Source organism: Dendrobates tinctorius, unplaced genomic scaffold (assembly GCF_039654945.1).
Source record: "Dendrobates tinctorius isolate UK_male_01 unplaced genomic scaffold, ASM3965494v1 ptg000069l, whole genome shotgun sequence".
Classification (NCBI taxonomy): Eukaryota; Metazoa; Chordata; class Amphibia; order Anura; family Dendrobatidae; genus Dendrobates; species Dendrobates tinctorius.
The window spans coordinates 26804096-26830589 of NW_027361737.1; the positions used below are offsets into that span (position 1 = coordinate 26804096).

Genomic DNA, 26494 nt, shown 5'->3' on the forward strand with positions numbered 1-26494 from the left:
GAAGGCGGAGTGGGACTTCTTTAAGGGGTTCGAAAGGTGGTGCCTGCAATGCTGTCAGGACCAGGTTGAGGTCCCACGTCTCCAGTGGACATCTATAAGGGGGAACCAATCGGGAGACCCCCTGGAGAAAAGTCCTCACTTGCGGCTTGTTAGCAATGCATCTCTGGAAAAGCACAGAGCGCTGACACCTGGCTCTTAAGCGAGCCCAGGGATAGCCTGGCGTCCAGGCCCGATTGAAGAAAACCAAGAACTTTTGGGAGGGAATAAGGGAGTGGGATCTGGCCGCGGGATTCACACCAGGTAAAGAAAACTCTCCAGGTACGGTAATAGATCTTGGCGGAGGCTGGGTTCCATGCCCTGATCATGGTTCTAATGACATCCGGTGAGAGCCCTGCCTGGGTTAGAACCCAGGTCTCAAGGGCCACGCCGTCAAATTGAGGGCCCCTGAGTTCTGGTGGAAGAACGGGCCTTGTGACAGAAGATCGGGACGGTTGGGGAGACGCCAGGGGGCGTCTGCTGTAAATTGTACGACGTCGGTGTACCATGTACGTCTGGGCCAGTCTGGCGCGATCAGGATGGTTGGAACTCCCTCTTGTTTGACCTTCTTCACGACTATGGATATCAGGGGAAGAGGTGGAAAAATGTACAGAAGCTGGAACTGAGTCCAGTCCAGAACCAGGGCATCTGCTCCGAGCGACCGCGGATCGCGTGTCCTGACTATGAAATTGGGGACCTTTGCATTGAGATGGGACGCCATTAGGTCCACATCCGGGGTCACCCAGCAATGGCAGATCTGGCGAAAAATTTCGGGATGGAGAGACCACTCCCCCGAGTCCATTCCTTGCCTACTGAGGAAGTCAGCTTCCCAGTTGTCCACACCCGGGATGTGGACCGCAGAGAGTACAGACCTCGTGTCTTCCGCCAGTGGAGGATATGTGCCACTTCTCTCATCGCCTGGGTACTGCGGGTCCCGTCTTGGTGATTTCACATATGCCACCGCCGTGGCACTGTCTGACTGTACTCTGATATGAGAGGCTGCCAGTAATTGATGAAAAGCTCTCAATGCCAGGAAGATGGCCCGAATTTCCAGGATGTTGATGGGCATGTTCGCTTCCACTGGTGACCACTTGCCCTGTGCTTTGTGATGTAGGTGCACCACACCCCAACCTGTCAGGCTCGCGTCAGTGGTCAGGACCTTCCATTGACCTGAGAGAAAGGATTTTCCCGCTGCAAGTGAGGTTGGCTTGAGCCACCAGAGTAGGGACCTCCTGGTTGCCGATGTGAGCCAGAACTCCCTGTCGAGGGAGAAAGGATTCCTGTCCCATGACTTGAGGATGGCTAGTTGAAGAGGCCTGAGGTGAAACTGGGCAAATGGTACCGCCTCCATTGCTGCTGCCATCCTGCCGAGTACTCATGGCAAACCGGAGAGATCGGGGGGAATTGCGGAGGAGTATGCGGACTCCTAGACGGAGAGCCAGTGCCTTGTCCCTGGGAAGGAGCACCAGACCTCTGGAGGTGTCGAATAACATCCCCAGGAAGGTCAGAGACTGACTCGGGGTAGTTGAAGACTTTTGTAAGTTGACTAACCAGCCCAGGTGACTCAGCGTGTCGATAGTGAGTGAGACGCTGACCTCGCAATCCTTGAAGGTGGAAGCCTTGATGAGAAGATCGTCCAGGTATGGAACGACTACTATGCCTCTGGAGTGTAGAACGTCCATGGTGGCTGCCATGATCTTGGTAAACGTTATGGGAGTCGTGGCGAGTCCGAACGGGAGAGCCACGAATTGGTAGTGGTCCTGGTTGATCGCGAATCTGAGAAATCTCTGATGGGCGGGAGCAATCGGTATATGTAGGTATGCGTCTTGTTTGTCTATGGAGGCGAGATATTCTCCCTTCTCCATGGACGCAATGATTGACTGAAGAGACTCCATGCGAAAATGACGAACCCGAACATACTTGTTGAGTTGTTTTAAGTCTAGTATGGGCCGAACGCTGCCTCCCTTCTTGGGGACTACAAACAGATTAGAGTAGAACCCTCGGAAGCGCTCTTCTGCAGGAACCTGTACTATGACCCCTGCCTGAAGAAGGGAGGAAACGGCTTGATGGAAGGCACGAGCCTTGTCTGGCGATTTTGGGGGGACATAGAGGAAGAACCTGTTCCGGAAGACGCTATTTCATTGACCCACCTGTCTTCTGTACTAGGCAGCCAGACCTGCTGAAAGAGTAGCAGTCTTCCGCCTACGGGTGGGGTGTCTTCCGGAATTCGTGAGTCCTGAAGAGGAGAAAGTCTGAGGTTTCCCTCCTTTGGGCTTTGCCTGGCCTGCTTTCGACTGCCAGGTCCTGTCCAGCCTCTGCACCGCCTGTGGGTTGTCTCTTCGCGGAGAAGCCGCGGTCTAAATTAGAAGCCTGATGCCCAGAAGGGCTCCAGGCCAGCGCGGATGTCCGGGAGGGGGTCGGATCTGAACCAGACCCCTCCGGATTGAGAGGCAGGTTAGCGGTGGGGCTAGCAGCGGTAAAGGGGCCATGTGTGGGGTCCCCTTGAGGCGCTATGGAGCTGATGCTGCCGCAGAGACAGGGGCGCAGGGAGCCCTTTCTCTGTATGTGCCATGTCTGCCTCCACTCTCCCCCGGCCCCAACAGGAGCCCGCAGCAGGGTTGGGGTCCCTGGCTGTTTAAGCTGCAGAATGCTGCCTTGTACCGACGCTACCTGAGGCGTACAATTACCAAGGTTGGGTGCACTAACTGTGCCAAATAACATGTTATATATAAAGGTCAGGTGCCGCAGCAGTGGAAAGTAAGTGATCAAGACAAGAGAGGAAAGCACCACTGCAAAAGAGTCCACACTGAACCAATATAGTGATACTAGAAAATATTTATTGATACAAAGAGCTACACATTAAAATCATGATAAAAACATGACAGGCATCCCGAAAGTACATAGCAATTTAGTATATAACATAAAAAAAATATAGAATATAATTGCCTATGCATAGTCTGACCCAGCTATAGCGATATATCAGTAAACCTCCCTATTACTAGGCTCATGAGGACCATAAGGCCCTAACACTGCACAATAACTGAATGGAATCCATTCATTCCATATAGCCATCCATACTGACTGGTTTGAGGACATGGGTCATGATAAGCCACAAGGACAAAATCACCAATATGAATAAAACGCCCTATAGTAATGGGCAACGCCAAAGTATACCAAAACCAGACCACAAGATCACTTTGTATCAATAAATATAAGCGACATGGGGAATAGCCATTTCAACTTCAACCGGGTACCCCGTAATAGGGGGCTGAGGAAGGAGCCATGTCGGGAGTATCGCTGGAGACCCACTTTTCTTCATCTGTAATCCGTCGGAAAAGAAAAAAAAAAAAAGAAATAAAATCGTTAGGTGTGCCTCCTTGCGACACTAAGCAAAAACTGGAGAAGGCTGACGCCGTCCAGGGGTGTATACTGCAGAGGAGGAGCCAAAGTTAATCTTTTTCAGATTATGCATAGTGTCACCTCCTAGTGGACAGCAGCATAACACCCATGGTTCTGTGTCCCCCAATGAGGCGACAAAGTAATTCCTTTCTCCGAGCCAATCATTGGGGGACACAGACCATGGGTGTTATGCTGCTGCCACTAGGAAGACACTGGGCAAAAACATGCAAGATTAGCTCCTCCTCTGCAGTATACACCCTCTGCTGTCTCTAGCTTGAACCAGTTCGGTAACAAAGCAGTAGGCGCTCATAACTAACAACAAGAGTATGTCAACTAAAGAACAAAGACAAGCCATCAGGCTAACAGGGTGGGTGCTGTGTCCCCCAATGATTAGCTCGAAGAAAAGGATTTTACGGTGAGTACACAAAAATCCCTTTTTCTCTTTCGTCTCATTGGGGGACACAGACCATGGGACATCCTAAAGCAGTCCCTGTGTGGGGAACAACCCAACAGATGAAACTCCATGTACCAACAGGCTACAGATGTGTTACTGTCATTTGCAGAATCCGTCTGCCGATGGCCGCATCTGCAGAAACCAGAGAGTGAATATTGTAGTTTGCAAAAGTGTGCGGACTGGACCAAGTCGCAGCTTTGTGAACATGTTCAGCTGATGCTTGGTGCCGAATGGCCCAAGAAGTGCCCACTGCCCAAATGGAGTGTGCCTTAATCCCCACTGTGATAGGCTTGCCTCTGACTTTGTAGGACTCCTAAATAGCCGAGCGAAACCACCTGGCTATTGTGGTCTTAGAAGCGGCCAGACCCTTCCTGTGCCCCTCTGGAAGCACGAATAGTGCATCAGACTTGCGGAAAAAACGCTTTCCGCGAAAAGAACCACCTCAGAGCTCTCACCACATCCAGAGTGTGAAGAGCCCCTTCGATACGAAGGACTGTTGCCGGGCAAAACGAGGGTCACACAATGTCTTCATCCAGATGGAAGGAAGAGACCACCTTTGGCAGAAAAGACAGGAACGTCCTTAAAACTGCCTTGTCACTGGTGAGAAGATAGGAAAAGGGCTTGACAGGACAGAGCTGCCAGCTCAGAGACCCATCTGATTGACGTAATCGCAACTAGAAAGGCTACTTTCCCAGAAAGAAAAAGTCAGCAATACGTCCTGCAGAGGTACAAAAGGAACCTCCTGGAGAACCCCCCAGGACCAAAATATTAAGGTCCCATGACTCCAAGGGTCTGTCATAGGCAGGTACCATGTGGGAAATTCTTTGAATGAAGGTCTTCATCTGTACCCTGGTAGCAGTTCTGCGTTGGAACAGCACAGATAAGGTTGAAATCTGCCCATTGAGCGAACTGAGCGCAAGGCCTGACTCCAGACCAATCTGGAGGAAAACCAAAATGGATGGAATGGAAAAGACGAGAGGTGAATGTCCGCGGTCTCTACACCAAGAGAAAAAAGGCCTTCCAGGCGCGATCATAAATTTGAACCAACGCAGGTTTACAGGCACTAATCATGCCATCATTCCATCATCACTGGTGGAAACCACCAGTTGGGAGAACCCAGCTTGGGTTAGGACCCAGGATTCAACGGCCAAGCCATTAAACACAGGGCCCCTGAGTACTGGTGGCAAATCAGGCCCTGGGAAAACAGGACTGGACAATCCGGCAATCGCTAGGGAATGTCGGCGATGAGTTGCAATAGCTCCGCGTACCACGCCTGGCGTGGCCAGCCCGGAGCGATCAGGATTACTGGAACCCCTTCCGCTCTGATTTTCCTGATGACCCTTGGAAGAAACAGGAGCGGGGGGAAAAAACGCACGACAGGTGAAACAGATTCCACAGAAGAATCGGTGTGTCTGCCCCGATGGCTTCAGGGTCTCGATAACGAGCAATGAACTCGGGGACTGTGGCGGTTAGCCTTGAGGCCATTAGATACACATCCGGTGTCCCCCAGCGATGACAGACCTGCTGAAAGACCTCCGGCTGAAGAGACCATTCACCCGAAGCGAGACCCTGACGGCTGAGAAAGTCTGCCGCCCAAACCTCTACCCCCGGGGGAGATTATCGAATGGTTCCTTTCGGCCCAACGGAGAATATGAACTACTTCTCACATGGCCGCCCTGCTGCTGGTGTCTCCCTGACGGTTGGTGTACGCCACTGCCGTGGCGATGTCTGATTGGATTCTGATGGGACGACCAGTCAGAAGGTGATGGAACCGCAGAAGAGACAATTTAATTGTTCTTATCTTTAGAACGTTGATCTGGAGACGCGACTCTAGAGCAGACAAGCGGCCCTGGGCGGTGTGATGACGGAATACAGCTTCCCAGCCGAGAAGGCTGACGTCAGTAGTCCTCACTAGCCAACGTACCAGGAGGAAGGAACCCCCTGACTCACAGAAGACCTCAATGTACACCATCTGAGGGTCTGCCTGACCTGCTTAAACAGACGAATCCGATGATCGAGAGAAAACGGCTCCAGTCCCAGGCCGTCAGAAGCGCGTTTTGCAGAGAACGGAGATGAAATTGAGCGAATGGCACCGCCTCCATTAGGAATCTTTGGAGAGAGGGAAAAATCAGGATATGAAGGTAAGCATCGCGAATGCCAATGGATGCTAGGAACTCTCCCTTCTCCATCAAGGTGATGACCGAGTGGAGAGAATCCATTCTGAAGTGGTGAACTCTGACAAACTTGTTCAATAGTTTTAGATCCAGTATGGGACGCACCGTTCCGTCCTTCTTTGAAACCACAAATAGGTTAGAGTAAAACCCCTCGAACATTTCGCTTTGCGGAACCGGAACAATGACTCCGTCCCTGCGGAGAGCGTGTATGGCTCCGTAAAAGGATATTGCTCGCGTCTCTGTTTTGAGGGGACAAGACCGGAAAACACGGGGCGAGAAGAAAACTTTTGTATCCGGAGATCACCAGATCACTGACCCACTCGTCGTAAACGACTGAGAGCCAGGCCTGACAGGACCAAAGTAGACCGTCGCCTACCTTGTTGGCGCCACCCGGATACTGCAACGAGTCATGGTGCAGAGAATCTATGGGATCTGGATCCTTTGGATCTTGACTGTTTCGGTCTGCTCTTCCAGGAATTATTGGGTCTATACGAGATCTGGGAACCTTTGACCATATGCGATGAGCGGCCTGGTCCGGACGAGGCGGTCATAGTAGGCCAGCTTGAGTTGGTAGGAAAGGGCCGGAGCTGAAATTGCTGTTGACTATGAAAAGGTCAACTGTCCTTTTGTTGTTTTTTGAAGGGATTTACCTTTCCCCTCCAGTAGCGTCGGAGATAAGTTGCTCCAGTTTTTTTTTCCAATAGACGACCGCTCTGGTAAGGCGGAGAGGTTAATAATTTTTTGGACGCGCAGTCCGCTCGCCACTCTCTGAGCCATAGTGCCCTCCTGATGGTGAGGCATTTGCGGCTGCCGAAGCCGCGTAGTTAGCCGCATCAAGAGAGGCCTGTACCCATGCTCCCCAGCCTGAGAGATCTGGATAGCCAGACTTCTTGTCTCAGGAGAAGGTTACTGTCCTGAATGGCTTTAGTCCGAGCCTCTGACCAAAGCGACCGTAGCTTTAGCCACCCAGGTCGCAGCGAAGGATGTGAGGAAGAGCTGAGCCAGAGGCTTCAAAGAGCAAGGTTGTCAATCTGTCGGTCATTGGTATTTTTAATTGAGGAACCGTCAGGCAAGGCTAACAAGGTTTTGGATGCGAGACGCAATACAGAAAGGTCCACTGAAGGACCCTCGATCCAATCTTTCCTTAGATCAGGAGCAGAGGGGTATCTTGTCTCAAGAAGCCTTTGCCATGTAAAAAGTTTATCCGGACAATTCCTATGTCTCTGAACAATGTCCTTAAATTAGGGGTGATTGCCAAACACCCTATGAGGCACTTTAGTCCTTTTTAAAGAACACCGCATGAGCTGACATGGACGTAGCGTCCTCTTCCACCTTCAGAGTCTTGTTGACCGCCTCAATGAGGGAATCAACCATCTCCTGATATTCCTGCAAGTCCAGGTCTATGGACCCCTCAGACTCAGAACTCACAGACGTCGAAGCACGAGAGTGCCCGGGGGACGTGGTATGGATCTGTTTTCTAGAAGCCTGTGCATTCTTAGATGGAAAATGGCTTTGCTAGCCGATGGCTCCCGCATAACCGAGGGACTCTTCACAGGAGGGATCCTGGAGGGGCTCTATTGCCTTGGCCAGAGGAGCCATAGACTGTGACAGTGAAATAGCCCACTCAAGGGGACTAGGTCCACTAGGGTCGGGGGCGGCGGAGGGCTCCTGGACACATACAGGGTCGCAGGTCGTGCAGATCGGGGTATTGTGGCCCCAGGGCAGCGAAGTGTGGCAAGTGGTACATGAGGCGAAAATGACTGTGTGAGTTTGCTGAGCTTTTTGGATGCCTTGGATCTGGGGTCTCAAACTCGGCATAGTAAATGGGCCACACATAAAAAAAAAAAAAATTTGAGCTGGGGGGCCCGCATTCCTTTCAAACTTAATACACCCCGGAGCGGAGCCCTTACACCCCGTACACACAGGGCTCCGCTCCATACACCTCGTACACACAGGGCTCCGCTCCATACACCTCGTACACACAGGGCTCTGTAAACCCCTCCTGACCCCACGCATAAACTTACCTTCAACCAGCACCATGACACCCAGCACACAGACAACAGCGTCCTGCACACTCTGAGGCTCCTGATCATGTGACCCGACTCCTCCCCCTCCTGTGACCTCATAACAGGTCGTGTGCACACAGAACAGCCAATGCCATCACCGCTCCTGAATGCGTACCTTCCCCCTGCCTCGGAGTGAGACATGTGGTTCACCGCGGGCCGCAGATGCCTGCCTCAGGAGCCGCATATGGCCCGCGTGTTTGAGACCCCTGTCTTAGATTGTGGTATAATGTACCCTTGACGGCCCCTGTAAGGTATTGCACTGGGGGAAAACAAGGGGGCAGGCAATACTGCAGAGAAGAGATTAAGCACAGTTATGCAGCTTACCCAGGTCCTGTGTCCCAATGATGGTGTCCCTCAGCGCTGCTCACAGCGGTATTCTTCAGGGAAATTGCCCCCCCGCAGTCGCCGGAGACCGGGGTTCCCCTTATGTAATTAGGGAAGTTGGCCGACTAGAATAAAAAGGGCGCTTCTCATTGAGGACGAGAAGCGCCTGAATCGTGGGAGGAGCCGCCGGCCTGTGGGCGGAGTTACAAGATGCGGCCTAGTCCAGCTAGAAGCCGGGGACTAAATTTTCGGCGCCGACCGGCGCTTAGGCCTAAGAGAACCGAAAAAACGGGAAATGACTGTCGGAACCCAGGACACCCCTCCCATGGGACCAAGACCCTCTGCGCCCCCCATACCGCGCCCTGCTGCCGCCACTCGACGGTGCACTTGCCCGATGTGCCACCGCATATGTAGAAGAGCTGGGTGCCACAGCATGTGCCAGCGCAGGTGTCGCAGGGCTGGGTGCTGCAGGATGTGCCACCGCAGGTATAGCAGAGCTGGGTGCTGCAGGATGTACCACCGCAGGTGTAGCAGAGCTGTGTGCTGTAGGATGTACCACCGCAGATGTAGCAGAGCTGGGTGCTATCACATAGTCCACCCTCAATCCACCATCCCTTTGACAAGGAGGTGGAGAAGGAATTGTCCGCCTCCTTCCATCATCCGCTTTGAAACAGTGGTGATAAAGTGGGGGCTGCATGGACGCCAATAGATGGGAGCCTCTGTATATCGTTGAAAAAAAAAAAAACAGGCAAGTTGCCCGGCTATAGGCCTTGCTCCAGGAGAGGATACATGGAGGCAACACTCCATATGCTTGCCTGTTGCTGGTGTGGGGAGAACGGGACCGTGAAGGAACCATCGCCCCTAAAGTGAGTTCAGGCATGGCTTCCAGTCGTTGCAGGAGAGGGTACGGGGAGGCGACACTCCGCGTTCTCGCCTGTTGATGATTTGGGGGAGATCGGACCCTTGAAAGAATCCATCACCCCCTTCACTCCGGTAATTAAAAAATAAAAATTCACAGAAAAATCAAAAATAGGGATTTTTGTGTGTACTCTCCCCAATGAGGAGCAGGAGAAAGGAAAATAAAAACGTTGGGGTCTGAAGCCAGACCCAAGTGCCACCTACAGACACTAAGCAAGAACTGGTTCAAGCTAGAGCCAGCAGAGGGTGTATACTGCAGAGGAGGAGCTAATCTTTTCTGTTTTTGCTTAGTGTCCTCCTAGTGGCAGCAGCATAACACCCATGGTCTGTGTCCCCCAATGAGGCGAATAAGAAATATTAATACAAGAGCGATTTTCCCATCAAACGCATTAATTGTACAGTCTGGGGATATGACATAAATGTCTGACAGGCCAGGTTCTCATCGATGAAGCTATAACCTATCAGGCAAATTGGAACTCCCTGACTCCAAGAACATCAGGTAAGGCAGCTGCAGTATCCAGGAACAGGGACTAAAGCCCCCGTTAGAGGAGAGGTGACCAAATATAACCACAGCCATCAGCATCAGGATTTACAAAACAGATTGAGATCCCTGTTCTTCTAAGTAGAGGGTTAGCAGGGTCAGACCCAAACAATTGATGATACCACCTGCAAAAAGGTCTTTGGTGGGAAACACAGATGGTGCAAGTAAAATACACATAACTGTAAGAAGAACCTACCTTAGACCCCTCTGCAGTATTTATGGTCTTCTGGGGGGAAACTGAAATCATTTGGTTACCCTTCACAGTAACAATCTGCGGGAGAGATGGCTGTGAAGTAGAGGGAGTTTCTTGTTGTTGAGAAGGTTCAATCGGCTCCTGCTTAATAATCACCTAAAAGAAGCAGTACATTGTGGTTCAGTCTCCAATGCAACTGGTTCCCAAGTCTAGCAAGCCACAAGAATGATCACAGTCCAATCAGTACAGTTTGAAAAATAAAAAGATAAATTAAATGTATACGATGCCTTAGGGAATTATTTCTAATGCCATCAGGATGCTAAAGCACCACCAGTGTTTTGTTTTTTTTCAGCACAGGAGTGGCGCTTTAAATGTAAGCACCCTGTCCCCGTTCTTATACTTACCTTCCATAGGCTTAACCTTTTACTGACGCCAATCCAGTCCCGTGGCACCATCTTGTGACAGTAGCTTCTGACTGACCGGATTTCAGAAGTTACGTCACAAACACTCAATGCATGTCTGAGAGTCAGAGCGAGGCCAGAACGTGGCTTTCATCAGATGTATTGAGAAGTGACCTCCAAAGCGCTCCATGAAACACTGGAGCACCCAGCAGGTCACTTGACTGCAGACCAATGGGAGTGACGCTGGAAAAAGATGTAGGTTGCAGCAGGCGAATACGAGACAGGGAGCAGAGGGAATTACAATTAAAGTTCCACTCCAGTAAAAAAAAAAAAAAAAAAGCTTTAATTTAAAGGGAATCTGTCACCCCTTTTTTGAGATATCATATAATGATATCATTCGATTGTGTGTCACATAAGGATTCTCTTAGTACTTTTGCTTTCCCCTGACCCCGCACCTTTCATGCATAAATACCTTTTTTATATCGGTTCAGATGTATGTAAACTGCCACGGTTCGGTCCGCTGGGCGGGGCTTATTCACCTGCTCCCCTCCTCCTCCCTGTCTTGCACTACACAAGAAGAAATGCATAGAGCAAGACAGGGAGGGGGGAGCAGGTGAATAAGCCCCGCCCAGCGGACCGGACAGCGGCAGTTTACATACATCTGAACCGATATAAAAAAGGTATTTATGCATGAAAGGTGCGGGGTCAGGGGGAAGCAAAAGTACTAAGAGAATCCTTATGTGACACACAATTGAATGATATCATTATATGATATCTCAAAAAAGGGGTGACAGATTCCCTTTAAATTAAAAAATGCCTAATTCCCCAGCAGTCAACCCCCCTCCCCACAGCCAAGGCCATACACAAAAAACAGTCCTAATGGTTTTCAAGAAAAGAGAAAAATGTATGTAAATGACCTACATTTTTATTTGAAAAAAAATCAAAAAAACAAAACTTAATCTTTTCCTCTTTCCTTCCATCTTCACAACAGCAAACAGAATTCACTGCATCATCACATAACGGATCACAGTGCCAAGGACAATAAGTAATGTTACCTTTGTGAAAGCCCCGAGTCCTCCGGACACTGGTTTTGGACTCTGAGCCTTAGAATGACTTCCAATAGGACAAAGAGGAGGCATTGCTGCAAAGAGAGACTCCTCCTGCTAAGAGGGAAGGGAACGTGTAAGATGTGTGGTTATCTGTGGAAATTATTAGCTATAAAATTACAAAAAATACATTCACAAACTATGTAGAGAGGCAGAGAAGGAACGAGAGCAAAGAAAGGTCCTATGTCGGGAGCCAATCTAATGCTATGTATAAACCATGTATGTAGTCTGATCCTAAAGTAACACTCCCTTCTATCTCTGACTTACTTCTTGTGAATACTAATTGGATTTCTATTATATAGCCGAAAACAAACCCTACAATTTTATGACTTTTTCATTTACGATTTATTTCTTTTAACCTCTTCTTGACAGAACATATGTGTATGGCATATGTTGCAAGCTGGGGTATGGATCATATTCAGGAGCCTACACGCGGTGGGTGACAGTGAGAATTGCATCACAAGTGTAAAGAAGACAGAGAATATAATTTCTCCATCGTCTCTGTCCATGAATGTTGAACTGCACACAGATGTTTGACATGCATTTATAGACCTGTATGGGCGCGTGATCCGATTATCGTATGAACTTGCAGTAGGCTACGATGGTTTCAGCATGGCAAAAGAAATCACAGATCGCGTGTGGGGTCTGGCACGTGTCTCCCTGCAGCAAAAGTATCACTGCAGCTAAAGTATCGAGAAGCTACAGTTATTTCAACGGCTAAGAATTAACATCCATCTCCTCTCTTCACACAGGTACAATCTCTGCTACAATCTCTGCTTGCTGTCATCTGATGCTTACCATCCAGCAACATTTCCTTTAATGGTACAATCTCTGCTTGCTGTCATCTGATGCTTACCATCCTGCAACATTTCCTTTAATGGTATATAACAGTGCCTGCTGAATCTTTGCTAAATTCATTTGTTGCATTGTACTCAATACTTACTGCTGTATCTCCATGTTGGGGTCAGTAGAGATGTTATCTGGTACAAGGTGTTACAGTATATGGATGTAGCCAGGCCCAGTGCCTTTGAACATCTAACCTCCCCCCTGGTGTGCTATCCAATTGCTAGTTTATCCCAAAACAGTCCCCACAATCCCTTTCTCCTGATCCTCTACTCAGTCCTATATATTTAGTAGCATCCTAAGGGAGGGCACGCGTGTGGGGTCTGGCACGTGTTTCCCTGCAGCAAAAAGGAGATTTTTTTGTACTCACCGTAAAATCTCTTTCTCTTAGCCTTTAATTGGGGGACACAGCACAGTGGGTGTTATGCTGCTGTCCAATAGGAGGCGACACTATGCATAATCTGAAAAAGATTAACTTTGGCTCCTCCTCTGCAGTATACACCCCTGGACGGCGTCAGCCTTCTCCAGTTTTGTGCAAAAGCATTAGGAGGACTATACCAGAAAAATAACCATGCCTGTAAAAAAAGGCTACTATAAACAGGCTCAAACAACAATATGAGAACCCAACCGTAACAACGACCCGCAAGGGCAACAGGGTGGGAGCTGTGTCCCCCAATTAAAGGCTAAGAGAGAGAGATTTTACGGTGAGTACACAAAAATCTCCGTTACTCTGTCGCCTTATTGGGGGACACAGAACCGTGGGACGTCCCAAACTAGTCCCGGGGTGGGAAGCAGTGGACGAATATTGTGCTGACAGTCCTCTAGACTTGGGGTACTGCCGCCTACAGGACCCGTCTACCCAGGCTCGCATCCGCTGAGGGCTGGGTATGCACTCTGTAGTGTTTTGTAAATGTGTGCAGGCTAGTCCAAGTGGCTGCCTTACACACTTGATGTGCTGAGGCTTGATGCCGAATGGCCCAAGAGGCCCCTACCGCCCGCGTAGAGTGTGCCGTGATACCGGCCGGAAGGGGAGAATTGTTGAGGCGGTAAGCCTCTTGAATGGTGGACTTGATCCACTTAGCAAGGGTGGCTTTGGAAGCCGGTAGGCCCTTGCGAACGCCTTCTGGAAGAAGGAAAAGTGAATCAGACTTCCAGAAGGAAGCAGTCCTAGACACGTAAATACGCAATGCCCTGACAAGGTCAAGCGTATGCAGAGCCTTCTCTACCCTATGAACGGGAGCCGGGCAAAGAGACAGTAGTGATATTTCCTCATTGAGGTGGAAGCTGGACACGACCTTCGGAAGGAAGGATGGTACTGTATGGAGAACCACCTTGTCCTGGTGAAAAACCAGGAAGGGTTGTCTGCAGGAAAAGAGCTGAAAGTTCAGACGCCCTGCGTAGCGAGGTGATTGCCACCAGGAAAAACCACTTTCTGTGATAGAAAGCGGAGTGAGACCACCCTAAGGGGTTCAAAAGGAGGTGACTGTAGTGCTGTCAAGACCAGGTTGAGATCCCACGTCTCCAACGGACGTTTGTAGGGGGGAACCAATCGGGAAACCCCTTGGAGAAAAGTCTTCACTTGCGGCTTGTTAGCAATACGCCTCTGAAAGAGCACTGAGAGCGCTGACACCTGGCTCTTCAGCGAGCCCAGGGATAGCCCGGCGTCCAGGCCTGACTGAAGGAAACCGAGGACCTTTGGAAGAGAATAGGGAAGTGGAATCTGCCCACGAGAGTCGCACCATGTGAAGAAAATCTTCCAGGTACGATAGTAAATCCTGGCTGGAGTCGGCTTTCAAGCCCTGATCATGGTTTTAACAACGTCCGGTGAAAAACTTGCTTGGGTCAAAACCCAGGTCTCAATGGCCACGCCGTCAAATTGAGAGCCCCTGAGTTCTGGTGGAAGAACGGGCCTTGTGACAGGAGGTCGGGACGTGTGGGGAGACGCCAGGGGGCGTCTGCTGTGAGTTGCACGACGTCGGCGTACCATGTACGCCTGGGCCAGTCTGGAGCGATCAGAATGGTGGGAACACCCTCTTGTTTGATCTTCCTCAGGACTCTGGAGATCAGGGGGAGGGGTGGAAAAATGTACAGAAGCTGGAACTGGGTCCAGTCCTGAACCAGGACATCTGCTCCGAGCGACCGCGGATCGCGCGTCCTGGCCATGAAATTGGGAACCTTGGCCTTGAGATGGGATGCCATCAGATCCACGTCCGGGGTCCCCCAACGATGACAGATCTGACAGAAGACTTCGGGATGGAGAGACCATTCCCCCCGAGTCCATTCCTTGTCGGCTGAGATAGTCGGCTTCCCAGTTGTCCACACCCGGAATGTGGACCGCGGAGAGTACCGACCTTGCAGCCTCCGCCCATTGTAGGATACGCGTTACTTCGGTCATCGCCTGGATGCTGCGGGTGCCACCTTGATGGTTCACGTATGCCACTGCCGTGGCATTGTCCGACTGCACTCTGATATGAGAGTCTGCCAGCAAGTGATGGAAGGCTTTCAACGCCAGGAAGATGGCCCGAATTTCCAGGATGTTGAGTGGCATGGTCGATTCCCTTGGTGACCACCTGCCTTGCGCTCTGATGTAGGTGCACCGCGCCCCAACCCATAAGGCTTGCGTAGGTGGTCAAAACCTTCCATTGACCGGAGAGAAAGGATTTTCCCCTTGCAAGCGAGGTTGGCTTGAGCTACCAGTGCAGGGACCTCCTGGTGTTTGCTGATAACCGGAACTCCCTGTCGAGGGAGAACGGATTCCTGTCCCAGGACTTGAGGATGGCCAGTTGAAGGGGTCTGAGGTGAAACTGGGCAAATGGTACCGCCTCCATTGCTGCTGCCATCCTGCCAAGTACTCATGGCATACCGGAGAGATCTGGGGGACTTGCGGAGGAGTGTGTGAACTCCCAGACAGACAGCCAGTGCCTTTTCCCTGGGGAGGATCACCAGACCCTTGGAGGTGTCGAATAGCATCCCCAGGAAGGTCAGAGACTGACTCGGGGTAGTCGAGGACTTCTGTAAATTGACTAACCATCTCAGGCGCGTCAGAGTGTCGATCGTGATCGAGACGTTGACCTCGCAGTCCTTGAGGGTGGGGGCCTTGATGAGAAGGTCGTCCAGGTATGGAACGACTACTATGCCTCTGGAGTGCAGAACGTCCATGGTAGCTGCCATGACCTTTGTAAATGTTCTGGGAGCCGTGGCGAGACCGAACGGGAGGGCCACAAACTGGTAATGGTCTTGGTTGATTGCGAATCTGAGAAACCTCTGATGGGCGGGAGCAATCGGTATATGCAGGTATGCGTCCTGTATGTCTATGGAGGCAAGATATTCTCCTTTTTCCATAGACGCAACTATTGACCGGAGGGATTCCATGCGGAAGTGACGAACTCGAACATACTTGTTGAGTTGCTTGAGGTCTAGTATGGGTCGGACGCTGCCTCCCTTCTTGGGCACTACGAACAGGTTGGAGTAGAACCCTCGGAAGCGCTCTTCTGCTGGGACTGGCACTATGACTCCTGCTCGCAGGAGGAAAGAAACCGCTTGACGGAAGGCCTGAGCTTTGAGCGGGGATTTTGGAGGGACAGAGGGAAAAAACCTGTGCGGTGGGCTGGTAGTAAACTCGATTTTGTATCCTGAAGACACTATTTCCTTGACCCACTTGTCTTCTGTAATAGGCAGCCAGACCTGCTGAAAGAGTAGCAGTCGTCCGCCTACAAGTGGGGTGTCTTCCAGAGGGCATGAGTCAGGATGAGGGAAAAGTCTGAGGTTTTCCTCCTTTAGGTTTTGCCTGGCTTGTCTTTGATTGCCAGTTCCTGTCCGGCCTCTGTGCCGCACGTGTGTTGTCCCTGCGGGGGGAACGATTACGGTTTTGTGCTGGGCGTGAGACGGACCAGCCTGAAGAATTCCGAAAGGATCGGAAACTAGATTGATTACGCCTTTTAAACGTGCGTTTTGGTCTTAGTTGGAGAAGTACTTTTGCCCCCGTAGCATTGGATATCATTGTATCCAGCTTTCCACCGAAAAGACGGCCACTGAAGTACGGGAGATTTGTTAAGGACTTTTTTGAGGCCGCGTCCGCTTTCCATTCTCTTAGCCAGAGAATACGCCGGATTGTGATGGCGTTTGATGCTATTCCCGCTATTCCTCTTGCAGAGTCCAACGCTGCATGGACCATGTAATCTGCCACCACTGCAATTTGCACCGCCTGGTCTGCCAGCTGAGGATTTGACGGTTGAAGGCCCTTTTGCAATATAGATCAGCCCAAGCCATGATGGCCTTGGCTGCCCAAACTGAAGCAAATGCGGGAGCCAAAGAGGCACCTGCCGCTTCAAAGATTGAACGAGCCATGCGTTCGACTTGTCTGTCTGCTGTGTCCTTGAGGGTTGAACTGTCTGGCAGCGAGAGAAGCGTTTGTGCTGCCAGCCTAGAGACTGGAGGGTCCACTTCAGGCGAATCGGTCCAATCCTTGGTGTCTTTCTGTGGAAAGGGGTAATTTGCTTCCCAATACTTGCGATTGGCGAATTTTTTCTCAGGCTGCAAAAAATGCTTAGAAAGGATTTTTTGAAATTCCGGGTGATTAGGGAAGACCTTCGATGGTTTCTGAACACTTTCAAAGGAAATCTTGTGTTTTGGTGCTTCCGGGGTTGGATCTGAAATGTCCAGCACCCGAAGGATGGAAGAGACGATATCCTCAACTATTGCGGTATTGCTAGGGGGACAAGAGACAAGATAATTCTCTGTTTCGTTGTCTGGGTTAGAGTCACATATGCCTTCCGAGTCTGTGGTCGGAAATCGTTGCGGAGATCCGCATTGTCTGTCTCTGTCAGGGGACGGACTAGGTGACCTGGAGCCACTGTGTCTCTTCCTGGAGGGGGACGACCGAGTGCTATGTGAGGACGCAGATGAATGCGACCTGTGGGTCCGCTTACGTCTGAGACTGTCGGAAGTGGCATGTCCCCGAGATTTAAACGCATGACCCCGGACCTGCTAGCGCGGGCTGGTCTCCCATTTGGGTTCCGGCCAAGGCTCAAGCTGCTTAGCGGCCGCCACCTGACGAATGCAGTCACGCTCGGCCTAGAACGGCCGGTGGCCTGGGTAACGTTCATAGCCGAGACATGACCCTGCAAAGCCTGCAGTAGTGTAGAGGTCAGGCTATGTATGGACTGTGTTATAGACTGCAACATCTGAGTAGCCCATTCCGGTATGGAAGAAGACGCAGAAGCGTTGGTTCTGATCCAGTGTTTTGGACACAGTCCCGGCAGTGTGGGTCTGGGGAGTGGTCTTGCAGGCTGTGCAGAATGCTCTTGCCTGGTTTTCTTCCTTGAGCCCGGCATCATGCACAGAGGCTGGCTAGCAGGGGTCCTACAGGGGCTATGCAAAGGGGAGAACTTATAGGTAATATGAATGCACAGCTGAGTAAAGAGAACCCAGCTGTGATCTTACCCCACCAGTGTGCCCTTAAGTCCAGCGCCGACAAATCACAGTCCTGTGCCCCCCGGAGACTGTTGTATGGCTGTCAGCTATGTTTCCTGCTGCAGCAAGATGGTCACCGAGATTCTGAGGTGGAGGGGGAAGGGGCGGAGAGCTGAAAAGGGTGCGCTGAGCTATGTAAAAGCGCGCCCTTCCTGCCTCGATCCGCCCCTTCTATGACACTGCAGAGTGTCATTTTCGTCATCCGGGGGGCGGGCCAGGGGGCGGGAATAGGGCGGCGACTTCGGCTAGGCCGAAGCCGTGGCCTAAATTTGATTCCTCATGCCCAGAAGGGCTCCAGGACGGCGCGGTTGTCCAGGGGGGGGGGGGGGGGGGGTCGGATTCAAACCAGACCCCCCCGGATTGAACGGCAGGCTAGCGGTGGGGACATGAGCGCCACCTGGGCCCTGTGGGGGGTCCCTTTGAGGCGCTATGCAGCTGGTGCTGCCACAGAGACAGGGGCGCAGGGAGCCCTGTCTCTGACAAGTGCCATGCCTGCCTGCACCTCCCCCGGTCCCAACAGGAGCCCGCAGCTGGGCTGGGGTCCCTGGACTTGTAAGTGGCCGAATGGTGCCTGATACAGGCCCTACCTGCGGTGTCTCAACCTAATGCCCCCAGACGGGGATTAGGGAGGGTGCTGCTGTCACCGTCAGGGGGGCTTCATCCTATCCTCGACCTCAACCCAGAGCCCAAGGGAACTGGGGAAGGAGGGGGGTCTCGACTTCGAGCCAGTACCCGAGGGACTGGGGAAGGAGCGACATGGGGAATAGCCGTCTCGACCTCAACCGGGTACCCCTTAATAGGGGACCGAGGAGGGAGCCATGCCGGGAGTCTCGCTGGGGACCCGCTTTTCTTCATCTGTAATCCGTTGAAAAAAAAAATCAAGGAAAAAAACGGAGTAAAAACTCTTAGGTGTGCCTCCTTGCGACACTAAGCAAAAACTGGAGAAGGCTGATGCCGTCCAGGGGTGTATACTGCAGAGGAGGAGCCAAAGTTAATCTTTTTCAGATTATGCATAGTGTCGCCTCCTAGTGGACAGCAGCATAACACCCACGGTGCTGTGTCCCCCAATAAGGCGACAGAGTAAGTATCACTGCAGCTAAAGTATTGAAAAGCTGCAGTTATTTCAACGGCAGTTAGTCACGGCAGGAGTCATGACCACACACTGTGAATCTGTCTCTTTCAGGGATGTCTTCTGAGTAAGCATTTATTACTTGAACCTGGCTTTTCTATTAACCCTCTTACGCCTTCACCATGTTTACATATGCCCTCACAGTGTTTGCTCCATTAATCCTCACTCTCCTTCGCTATCCCCAAACCCCAAGCACCCGCTAACCAAATAATCATCTCCCCTTCCCTCTAACCTCTCCACCTGACCCCTGACCTCCTCTGCCGACCTGCTCCTCAACCTCACATCTGTCCTAATAAAACAAGCCGCCCACTCTCCTTCTCCCACCTGCTCTTCCTTTCTCTGCTTCTCCTCACTGCTGGTGACATATCTCCCAATCCTGGACCCCCACAGCTCATACCTCCCATTACCACCCCTTCCTACCGCTCACTAACTAATAAGAACTACCGCAATCTTTCCAACATAAAACCTGTGCCCTTGACGTCCACTCCCCTGCTCCCCCTCTTTGGAGCACTCTGGAATGCCCGCTCCATCTGCAATAAGCTTCATGTGATTCATGACCTCTTTCTCTCTTGCAATCTTGCCTTCCTCGGCCTCACAGAAACATGGCTGACACCACCTCCCCTGCCGCGCTTACGGCGGCCTCCATTTCACCCACACTCCTCGCCCTAGCAACAGACATGGTGGAGGAGGGGGTCTTCTCCTTTCTTCTAACTGCACCTTTAACCCAATTCCATCTCTTCCCTCCATAATCCTCCCCTCTTTCGAAGTCCACTCTGTCCACATCTACTCTCCCTCCAACCTCCAAGTGGCCGTCGTATACCTACCTCTGGGCCCGGCCACTGCATTCATTGACTAATTCTCTACCTGGCTTCTTCACTTTCTTTCCACTGACATCCCCAATATAATGGGTGACTTCAACATCCCTACTGATACCCTTCAGTCAGCAGCCTCCAAACTCCTGTCCCTTAATTCATCTTTTGGACTTACTCAGTGCTCCTCCTCAGCCACCCGCACAGACGGACATACATTAGACCTGGTCTTCACCCGCCTCTGCTAACTTCACCACTTCCCCTCTCCCTCTGACCACCATCTACTTACTTTATCATCCCTGTCCTCCTCTCCTGTCACCCATGTTCAGCAACATGCACCCCCCCCGCAGAAACCTCGCACACCTAGACAGCCACAAACTCTCTGGCTCTATTCTACCACTGGCATCCATAGCCTCACTCCATTACACAGACAGTGCCACTTTTTTCTACAATGCCACTCTCACATGAGCTCTTGTCGCGGTTGCCCCCCTGGTTCATGGCAGAATGTGACGTATTAACAGACAATCCTGGCACAATAACACCACTAAAAAAACTCCGGGAAGTGTCCAGGATTGCAGAGCGGCGTTGGAAGAAAACAAATTCGCAAGACGACTTCACTGCATTCAAATAGGCAACACTCACTTTCAAATCTGCCCTCACCTCTGCTAAACAAGCCTATTTCACAACCCTTGTATCTTCCCTATCCTACAACTCCAATAACAGTTATTCAAAGCTTTGAACTCCCTCCTCCACCCACCACTGCCCCAACCAACCTCCCTCATCTCTGCTGAGGACTCTTCCACACACACACTTCAAAAATAAGATCGACCAAACAAGGAAAGTCTTCATTGCTTAACCACCACAACCCCTTTTTATATCAGACCAATGCCCAAACCCCATAATCTCCCTATCTAACATCACTGAAGGGGAGCTTAATTGTCTCCTCTCCAAATCACACCTCACAACCTGTGCACTCGACCCCATCCCATCTCCTCCCCAACCTCACCACCACTCTTATCCCATTCCTAACCCACCTCTTCAACCTATCGCTAACTTCTGGTACCTTCCCTTCTGCTTTCAAACATGCCACAATCACGTCTATCCTTAAAAAGCCAACCCTCGACCCAACCGCTGTGTCCAGCTATCACCCAATATCGCGGCTCTCATTCGCTTCCAAACTCCTGGAGCAGCACGTCCACGCTGAACTTTCCTCCCACCACTCATCTAACTTGCTCTTTGACAATCTACAGTCTGGTTTCCGCCCCCATCACTCCACTGAGACAGCCCTGACCAAAATTACTAATGACCTACTTACAGCCAAAGCTAACGGACAATACTCTATACTCCTCCTTCTAGACCTGTCCACTGTCTCCTACTACAGATCCTCTCCTCCTTTGCATCAAAGACCTCGCCATATTCTGGATTTCCTCATACCTTTCCAACTGCATATTCCCACTCCCACACTACCTCCTCATCTCACCCTCTCTCTGTTGGAGTCCCCCAAGGCTCTGTTCTAGGACCCCTACTCTTCTCAATCTACACATGTGGCCTGGGGCAACTCAAAGTCCCATGGATTCCAGTACCACCTTTATGCTGATGACACTCAGATCTCTCTCTCTGACCAAGACGTCACCTCTCTGCTGTCCAGAAACCCAGAGTGGCCATCAGCCATATCCTCCTCTTCTCGCTTCCTCAAACTCAATGTGGACAAATCTGAACTCATCCTCTTTCCCCCATCTCACAGATCTTCCTTACCTGACCTATCACAATTAACGACATCACGCTTTCCCCCGTACCAGAAGTCCGCTGCCTCGGAGTAACCCTAGACTCTGCCCTGCCCTTCAAACCACACATCCAAGCTCTTTCCTCCTCCTGTCGCCTCCAGCTCAAAAATATCTCCAGAATCCGTCCATGCCCTCATCATCTCCCGCCTCGACTATGTTAACATCCTTTTCTGTGTCCTCCCTGCTAACATCCTCGCACCTCTCCAGTCAATCCTTAACTCTGCTGCCCGACTAATTCATCTCTTCCTCGCTACTCCTCCGCTTCTCCCCTCTGCAATTCTCTTCACTGGCTCCCATTCCCTCAGAATATCCAGTTCAAATTACTAATACTGACCTACAAGGTCATCTATAACCTGTCTCCTCCATATGTCTCTGAACTAATGTCCCCATATCTTCCCTCACGTAATCTCCGGTCCTCCCAAGACCGCTTCTCTCCTCCACACTTATTTGCTCCTCATCCAACTGCCTCCAAGGCTTCTCCCAAATATCCCCCATCCTTTGGAATTCTTTGCCCCAACACGTCCGACCATCAACTACATTCGGATCCTTCAGACGGAACCTGAAAACCCACCTCTTCAAGGAAGCTTACAGCCTGCAATGACCCCGCTGCCTCCTCACCACTACCGGAGCTACCGCCTCAACCAACACCGGAGCTGCTGCAACCTCCCAACCTACTGTCTCCTTCCCCACCATCCTGTAGAATGCAAGCACGAAAGGGCAGGGTCCTCTCCCCTCTGTATCAGTCTGTCATTGTTAGTTTACTGTAAGTGATATCTGTAATTTGTATGCAACCTCTTCTCATGTACAGCAAAATGGAATCAATGGTGCTATATAAATAAATAATAATAATAATCTGCATTGTCCCACAGTATAACATTGGGCTGAGAGCTATCCAATAAAACATCACATAGCACTCGGCCAAATATTTACAAAAAAAAATTGCCCAGTTATGAATGGATTAAACAAAATAAACCCTATGTAGTCACTCCGATGAATGGCTTCTATTTAATACAAGGACGGCTGAGCTCACCAGGAGAGGTACCACTCCTATAGAGGCCTTCTAGTCTGGCTCATTGAGGAGTTGACTCAGTGGAAACAAAACATCTCACCTAAATTTAAAATGCATTAAAATTAACCTTTACCTTTATATTTTGAGTTATGAAACTGCTACCATGAATCTTGGGTAAAGGGGAACGTGTCCCCGCTTGGGATACATTGGAGAGCTTGCTTGTCGGGCTACCTAACATTGAAGAAGAATCCATTTAAAAATTTTAGAACATTTATTAACAGAGAAACAAAGAAATAAAAGTAAGAGAATCGAGGAGCCTTACCAGACACTATTTTACAGCTCATTGTAATTGGCTGGAAAGATTTCCCGGGCGACTCAGCCAGTCCTGCTGCCTGAGCTTGGGGGACAATCTTACAGCTGGCAGTGATGGGCTGGAAAGCGGTGCTGCCCTGTGCTCCAATTGTGAACCTCTGGGTCACTTTTGTGGGTGTAAATGTGGGATCTGATGAATCATAACCTTATAAAAAAATATATATATATTAGTCTATACATAAAACACAGGAAACAGATGAATGTCCATTGGGGTCCTCTTAACTCAAATCCCTGCTTAAAGATACACTTAGCCTAAGCTTATCTCCAGCAGTGCAAACTCAATCGATGTTGACCCCCTCCTGACAATTTATCCGGGGCTCCCATATATACATTCATGACCAAAAGTGGTCACACCCTTGAAGTTGTTCCAGAACATAAAGTATTTCTTCCAGAAAATTATTGCCATTACACATTTTCTTAAAGGGAACCTGTCACCAGGTTTGGCCACTATAAGATGTGGCCACTGCCTTTCAGGGCTTATCTACCACATTCTATAATGATACACAACAAGAAAACAGATTTGTAAAAATACTCTGCAGTAAAATATATGACAATCAGCAAGTGCTGGATAACAAATACAGGGTATTTAGTCGATACGTTTTTTAGCAAAAAAATGTATACTAAGCTGCTTCACCGCGTCAAGGTAACCCGTATTGAAGCAGTCCCTATCTAATGTATTTAAAACCTGAACATCTGAACAGTGTCTAAAATGAACAGGATTCGGACAGGCGCTTCTTAGTATGGGCTTGTGGTGCAAGACAGCTCTTTTGTGCATGCCACACGAGAGGGGTGGGGTCTCTCAAACTTGCACCACAAGCCCATACTAAGACGCGCCTGTCTGAATCCTGTTCATTTTAGACACTGTTCAGATGTTCAGGTTTTAAATACATTAGATAGGGACTGCTTCAATACGGGTTACCTTGACGCGGTAAAGCAGCTTAGTATACATTTTTTTGCAAAAAAAATGTATCGACTAAATACCCTGTATTTGTTATCCAGCACTTGCTGATTACTGTCATATATTTTACTGCAGAGTATTTTTACAAATCTGTTTTCTTGTTGTGTCTCAGTTAGTGGGTGGTGTGAACGTTGTCTTACCAACTTGTTCACACTTGTGCGTGTCACATGTGTTTTTAACACATTCTATAATGATGTAGATAAGCGCCTGATCCGACCTGCAAGTTAAGAAAAATACGTTTTATTATACGCACCCAGGGGGCGGTCCGGTCCGATGGGTGTCACAGGTCCGGAGCCTCCCATCTTCTTGCGATGCCGCCCTCCTGCTTGCTTCATGGCTCCCCGGCATCGCACTTATCTGTCCTGTTGAGGGCAGAGTAAAGTACTGCAGTGCGCAGTCACTGGGCCCCTCTGACCTTTCCCGAACTCCTGCGCACTGCAGTACTTTGGGGGTTGGGATTGTGTGAAACGATGTCCAATTTGCCTTTTTGTACGCTGTTTTTTTATGTTTTCCAATACACCCAAAGGAAATAAACATGTGTGCAACAAAACATGGGTAAATGCAATAATTTTCTGGGACAAATACTTCAGTTTCTGGAAAACTGTCAAAGGTGCCAACGGTTTCAACCATGAGCGTACATTAGACCGTTTGAAACTGATGAGGTCAGCGGATTCAGCCGACAGTCTATTGTATGAGGGGCTTTAGTGACATTGCTGGAATCGGGGTCTCTTATCCCTACATTATGCTGCTCTCAGTTTAAGTGGCAAATACCTGGTGACACATTCCCTTTAAATCTACCTTTTTCTGCTAATGTAAGACTCCCTTTTTGTGGCGATGATGGTTTAACGATGGGAGGTCCAGGGACAGATCCTTCAGACTGGCTAGATTCAGTAGAAGATTGTGAACAGAGGTAATCTTCTCCAAATGAGTGTCTAAGGAGTTCAACTTCAACAACCTGCAGACATATAGTAAAAATGGTTACACTTCTGAAGACTGAAGCCCACCGAATACACGTTTGATGCCCGTAGGCTGAACAATGGTTCGGCTGATCATTCAGCCAATAGCCTTCTTCCCCCGCTCTCCCATACACAGGAACGCTCATTCAGCTGAGCACGCCTGTATTCTCTGAGAGCTTGGCAGTGTGAAATTGGGCATGTCATATCTTCATCTCCCCCATCATCTATCAAAGTCCTCCATATACATTAGACTGTTGCCTGAACCTGTCCATAGTGGTGGGTTCGGCAGACATTGGACTAGTGTGTATGGGGGGCTTAAGGGTTCATTAACATTAAGATTCCCATAAAAAAGTGTTCATAAGAATGCTCATGTCACGAAAATCATGCAGTCAAAACAGGCTGCCGATTACGTTCGTAGGGTGAAATGATCTTTTTTGTTACATGAAAGAATATTGGTCGATGTGCTGCTGAAAGCCGTGGCAGCCTAGGGGAACAAACTGATCCATTTCCGATCGTTCAGTGCACATCTGAACCACAGACTGAGTATGCAAACAGGCTATTAAACGATCGCCGACTGGCAAACGAGTTGCTGATTGGAGGTTGTTATGGCTGCCAATCGGGACCTTTAGTTTATGATCATAAGAAATGTCAAAATATAGGATGTCTACTCAAATAATAAATTCCAGTGGAAATCACAGCCTGCATTAACTCACTTATGAGCACCATTATAACGAAACACCCCATGAAAGCAAACCAGGGTCCGAGAACTACAAAAGTTCAGAAAGACAAAGAAAACCGTACCGTTTCAGCGCCCAGTGTCTGTAAGCCGGTGTATGTTCTGTCCAACTAAGAAAAAAACAATATAAAAAGTGAAATACACTTAACATGTTCCAGAAAGAACAAGAGGGATTTATTACAAACTATCCGATTACGTTTTGGCGGCCATGTGAAAGTTTAATCTTACTTTTCACTTGCTCTCTTGCAAAATCAAAACAATGGCGTTTTACCCCTCTCCCCCATCCACTCCAGTGCAGACAAATAAATTGGAAAAAGTATTGAATATAATTTTTGATATCTGACATGGTAGAAATAGGAGGATCAGACTTGCTCATCTTTCTAGAGGTGCCTTGAATAATGTACAAAAGACTCTAGATCTGTCCCTGCCTGTGGCCCCCTCTGTCATACCACCTCTATGTATACAGACATAATTATTCATATTAGGCACACAGAAAATGCTGCAAAGTTTTCAAATTAATCCTTCTACTGATGGAAACTTGAGTGCTGCACTTGAGACGATCAGAAGGATTATTTTTCTTTGACCTTCCCTATGTAAATATCACCATCTGTGATCTCGTTCTTTGAGAGCTGTGGTTTGTTAAGACTCCATTTTGCAACACATAATATTTTTTATATTTATATAAACTGCTATTATAAGTTAAATTTAGAAAAAAAGTAGCCATTTTAATTATATAAATTACTGATCACAATGAATAAAGTGTTGACTGTATTGTAGGGGTAGTAACAATTACACGGAAACAATACGCTCTGAC

The 26494-nt window shown here is 49.5% G+C and overlaps 1 protein-coding gene across 3 annotated transcripts in view; it reads right to left on the minus strand.

Annotated features, from left to right (window-relative positions):
• YEATS2 (YEATS domain containing 2) overlaps nucleotides 1-26494 on the minus strand; it is a 112221-nt gene that overhangs the window by 57997 nt on the left and 27730 nt on the right. For all 3 annotated transcript variants that reach the window (XM_073581258.1, XM_073581257.1, XM_073581256.1), the window contains 6 exons: nucleotides 25746-25790; nucleotides 24787-24943; nucleotides 22981-23175; nucleotides 22792-22889; nucleotides 11562-11669; nucleotides 10109-10261 (listed from right to left, as the gene is read on the minus strand). In XM_073581258.1, coding sequence (XP_073437359.1) covers nucleotides 10109-10261; nucleotides 11562-11669; nucleotides 22792-22889; nucleotides 22981-23175; nucleotides 24787-24943; nucleotides 25746-25790 — 756 coding nt within the window. The remainder of the gene's footprint in view (nucleotides 1-10108; nucleotides 10262-11561; nucleotides 11670-22791; nucleotides 22890-22980; nucleotides 23176-24786; nucleotides 24944-25745; nucleotides 25791-26494) is intronic.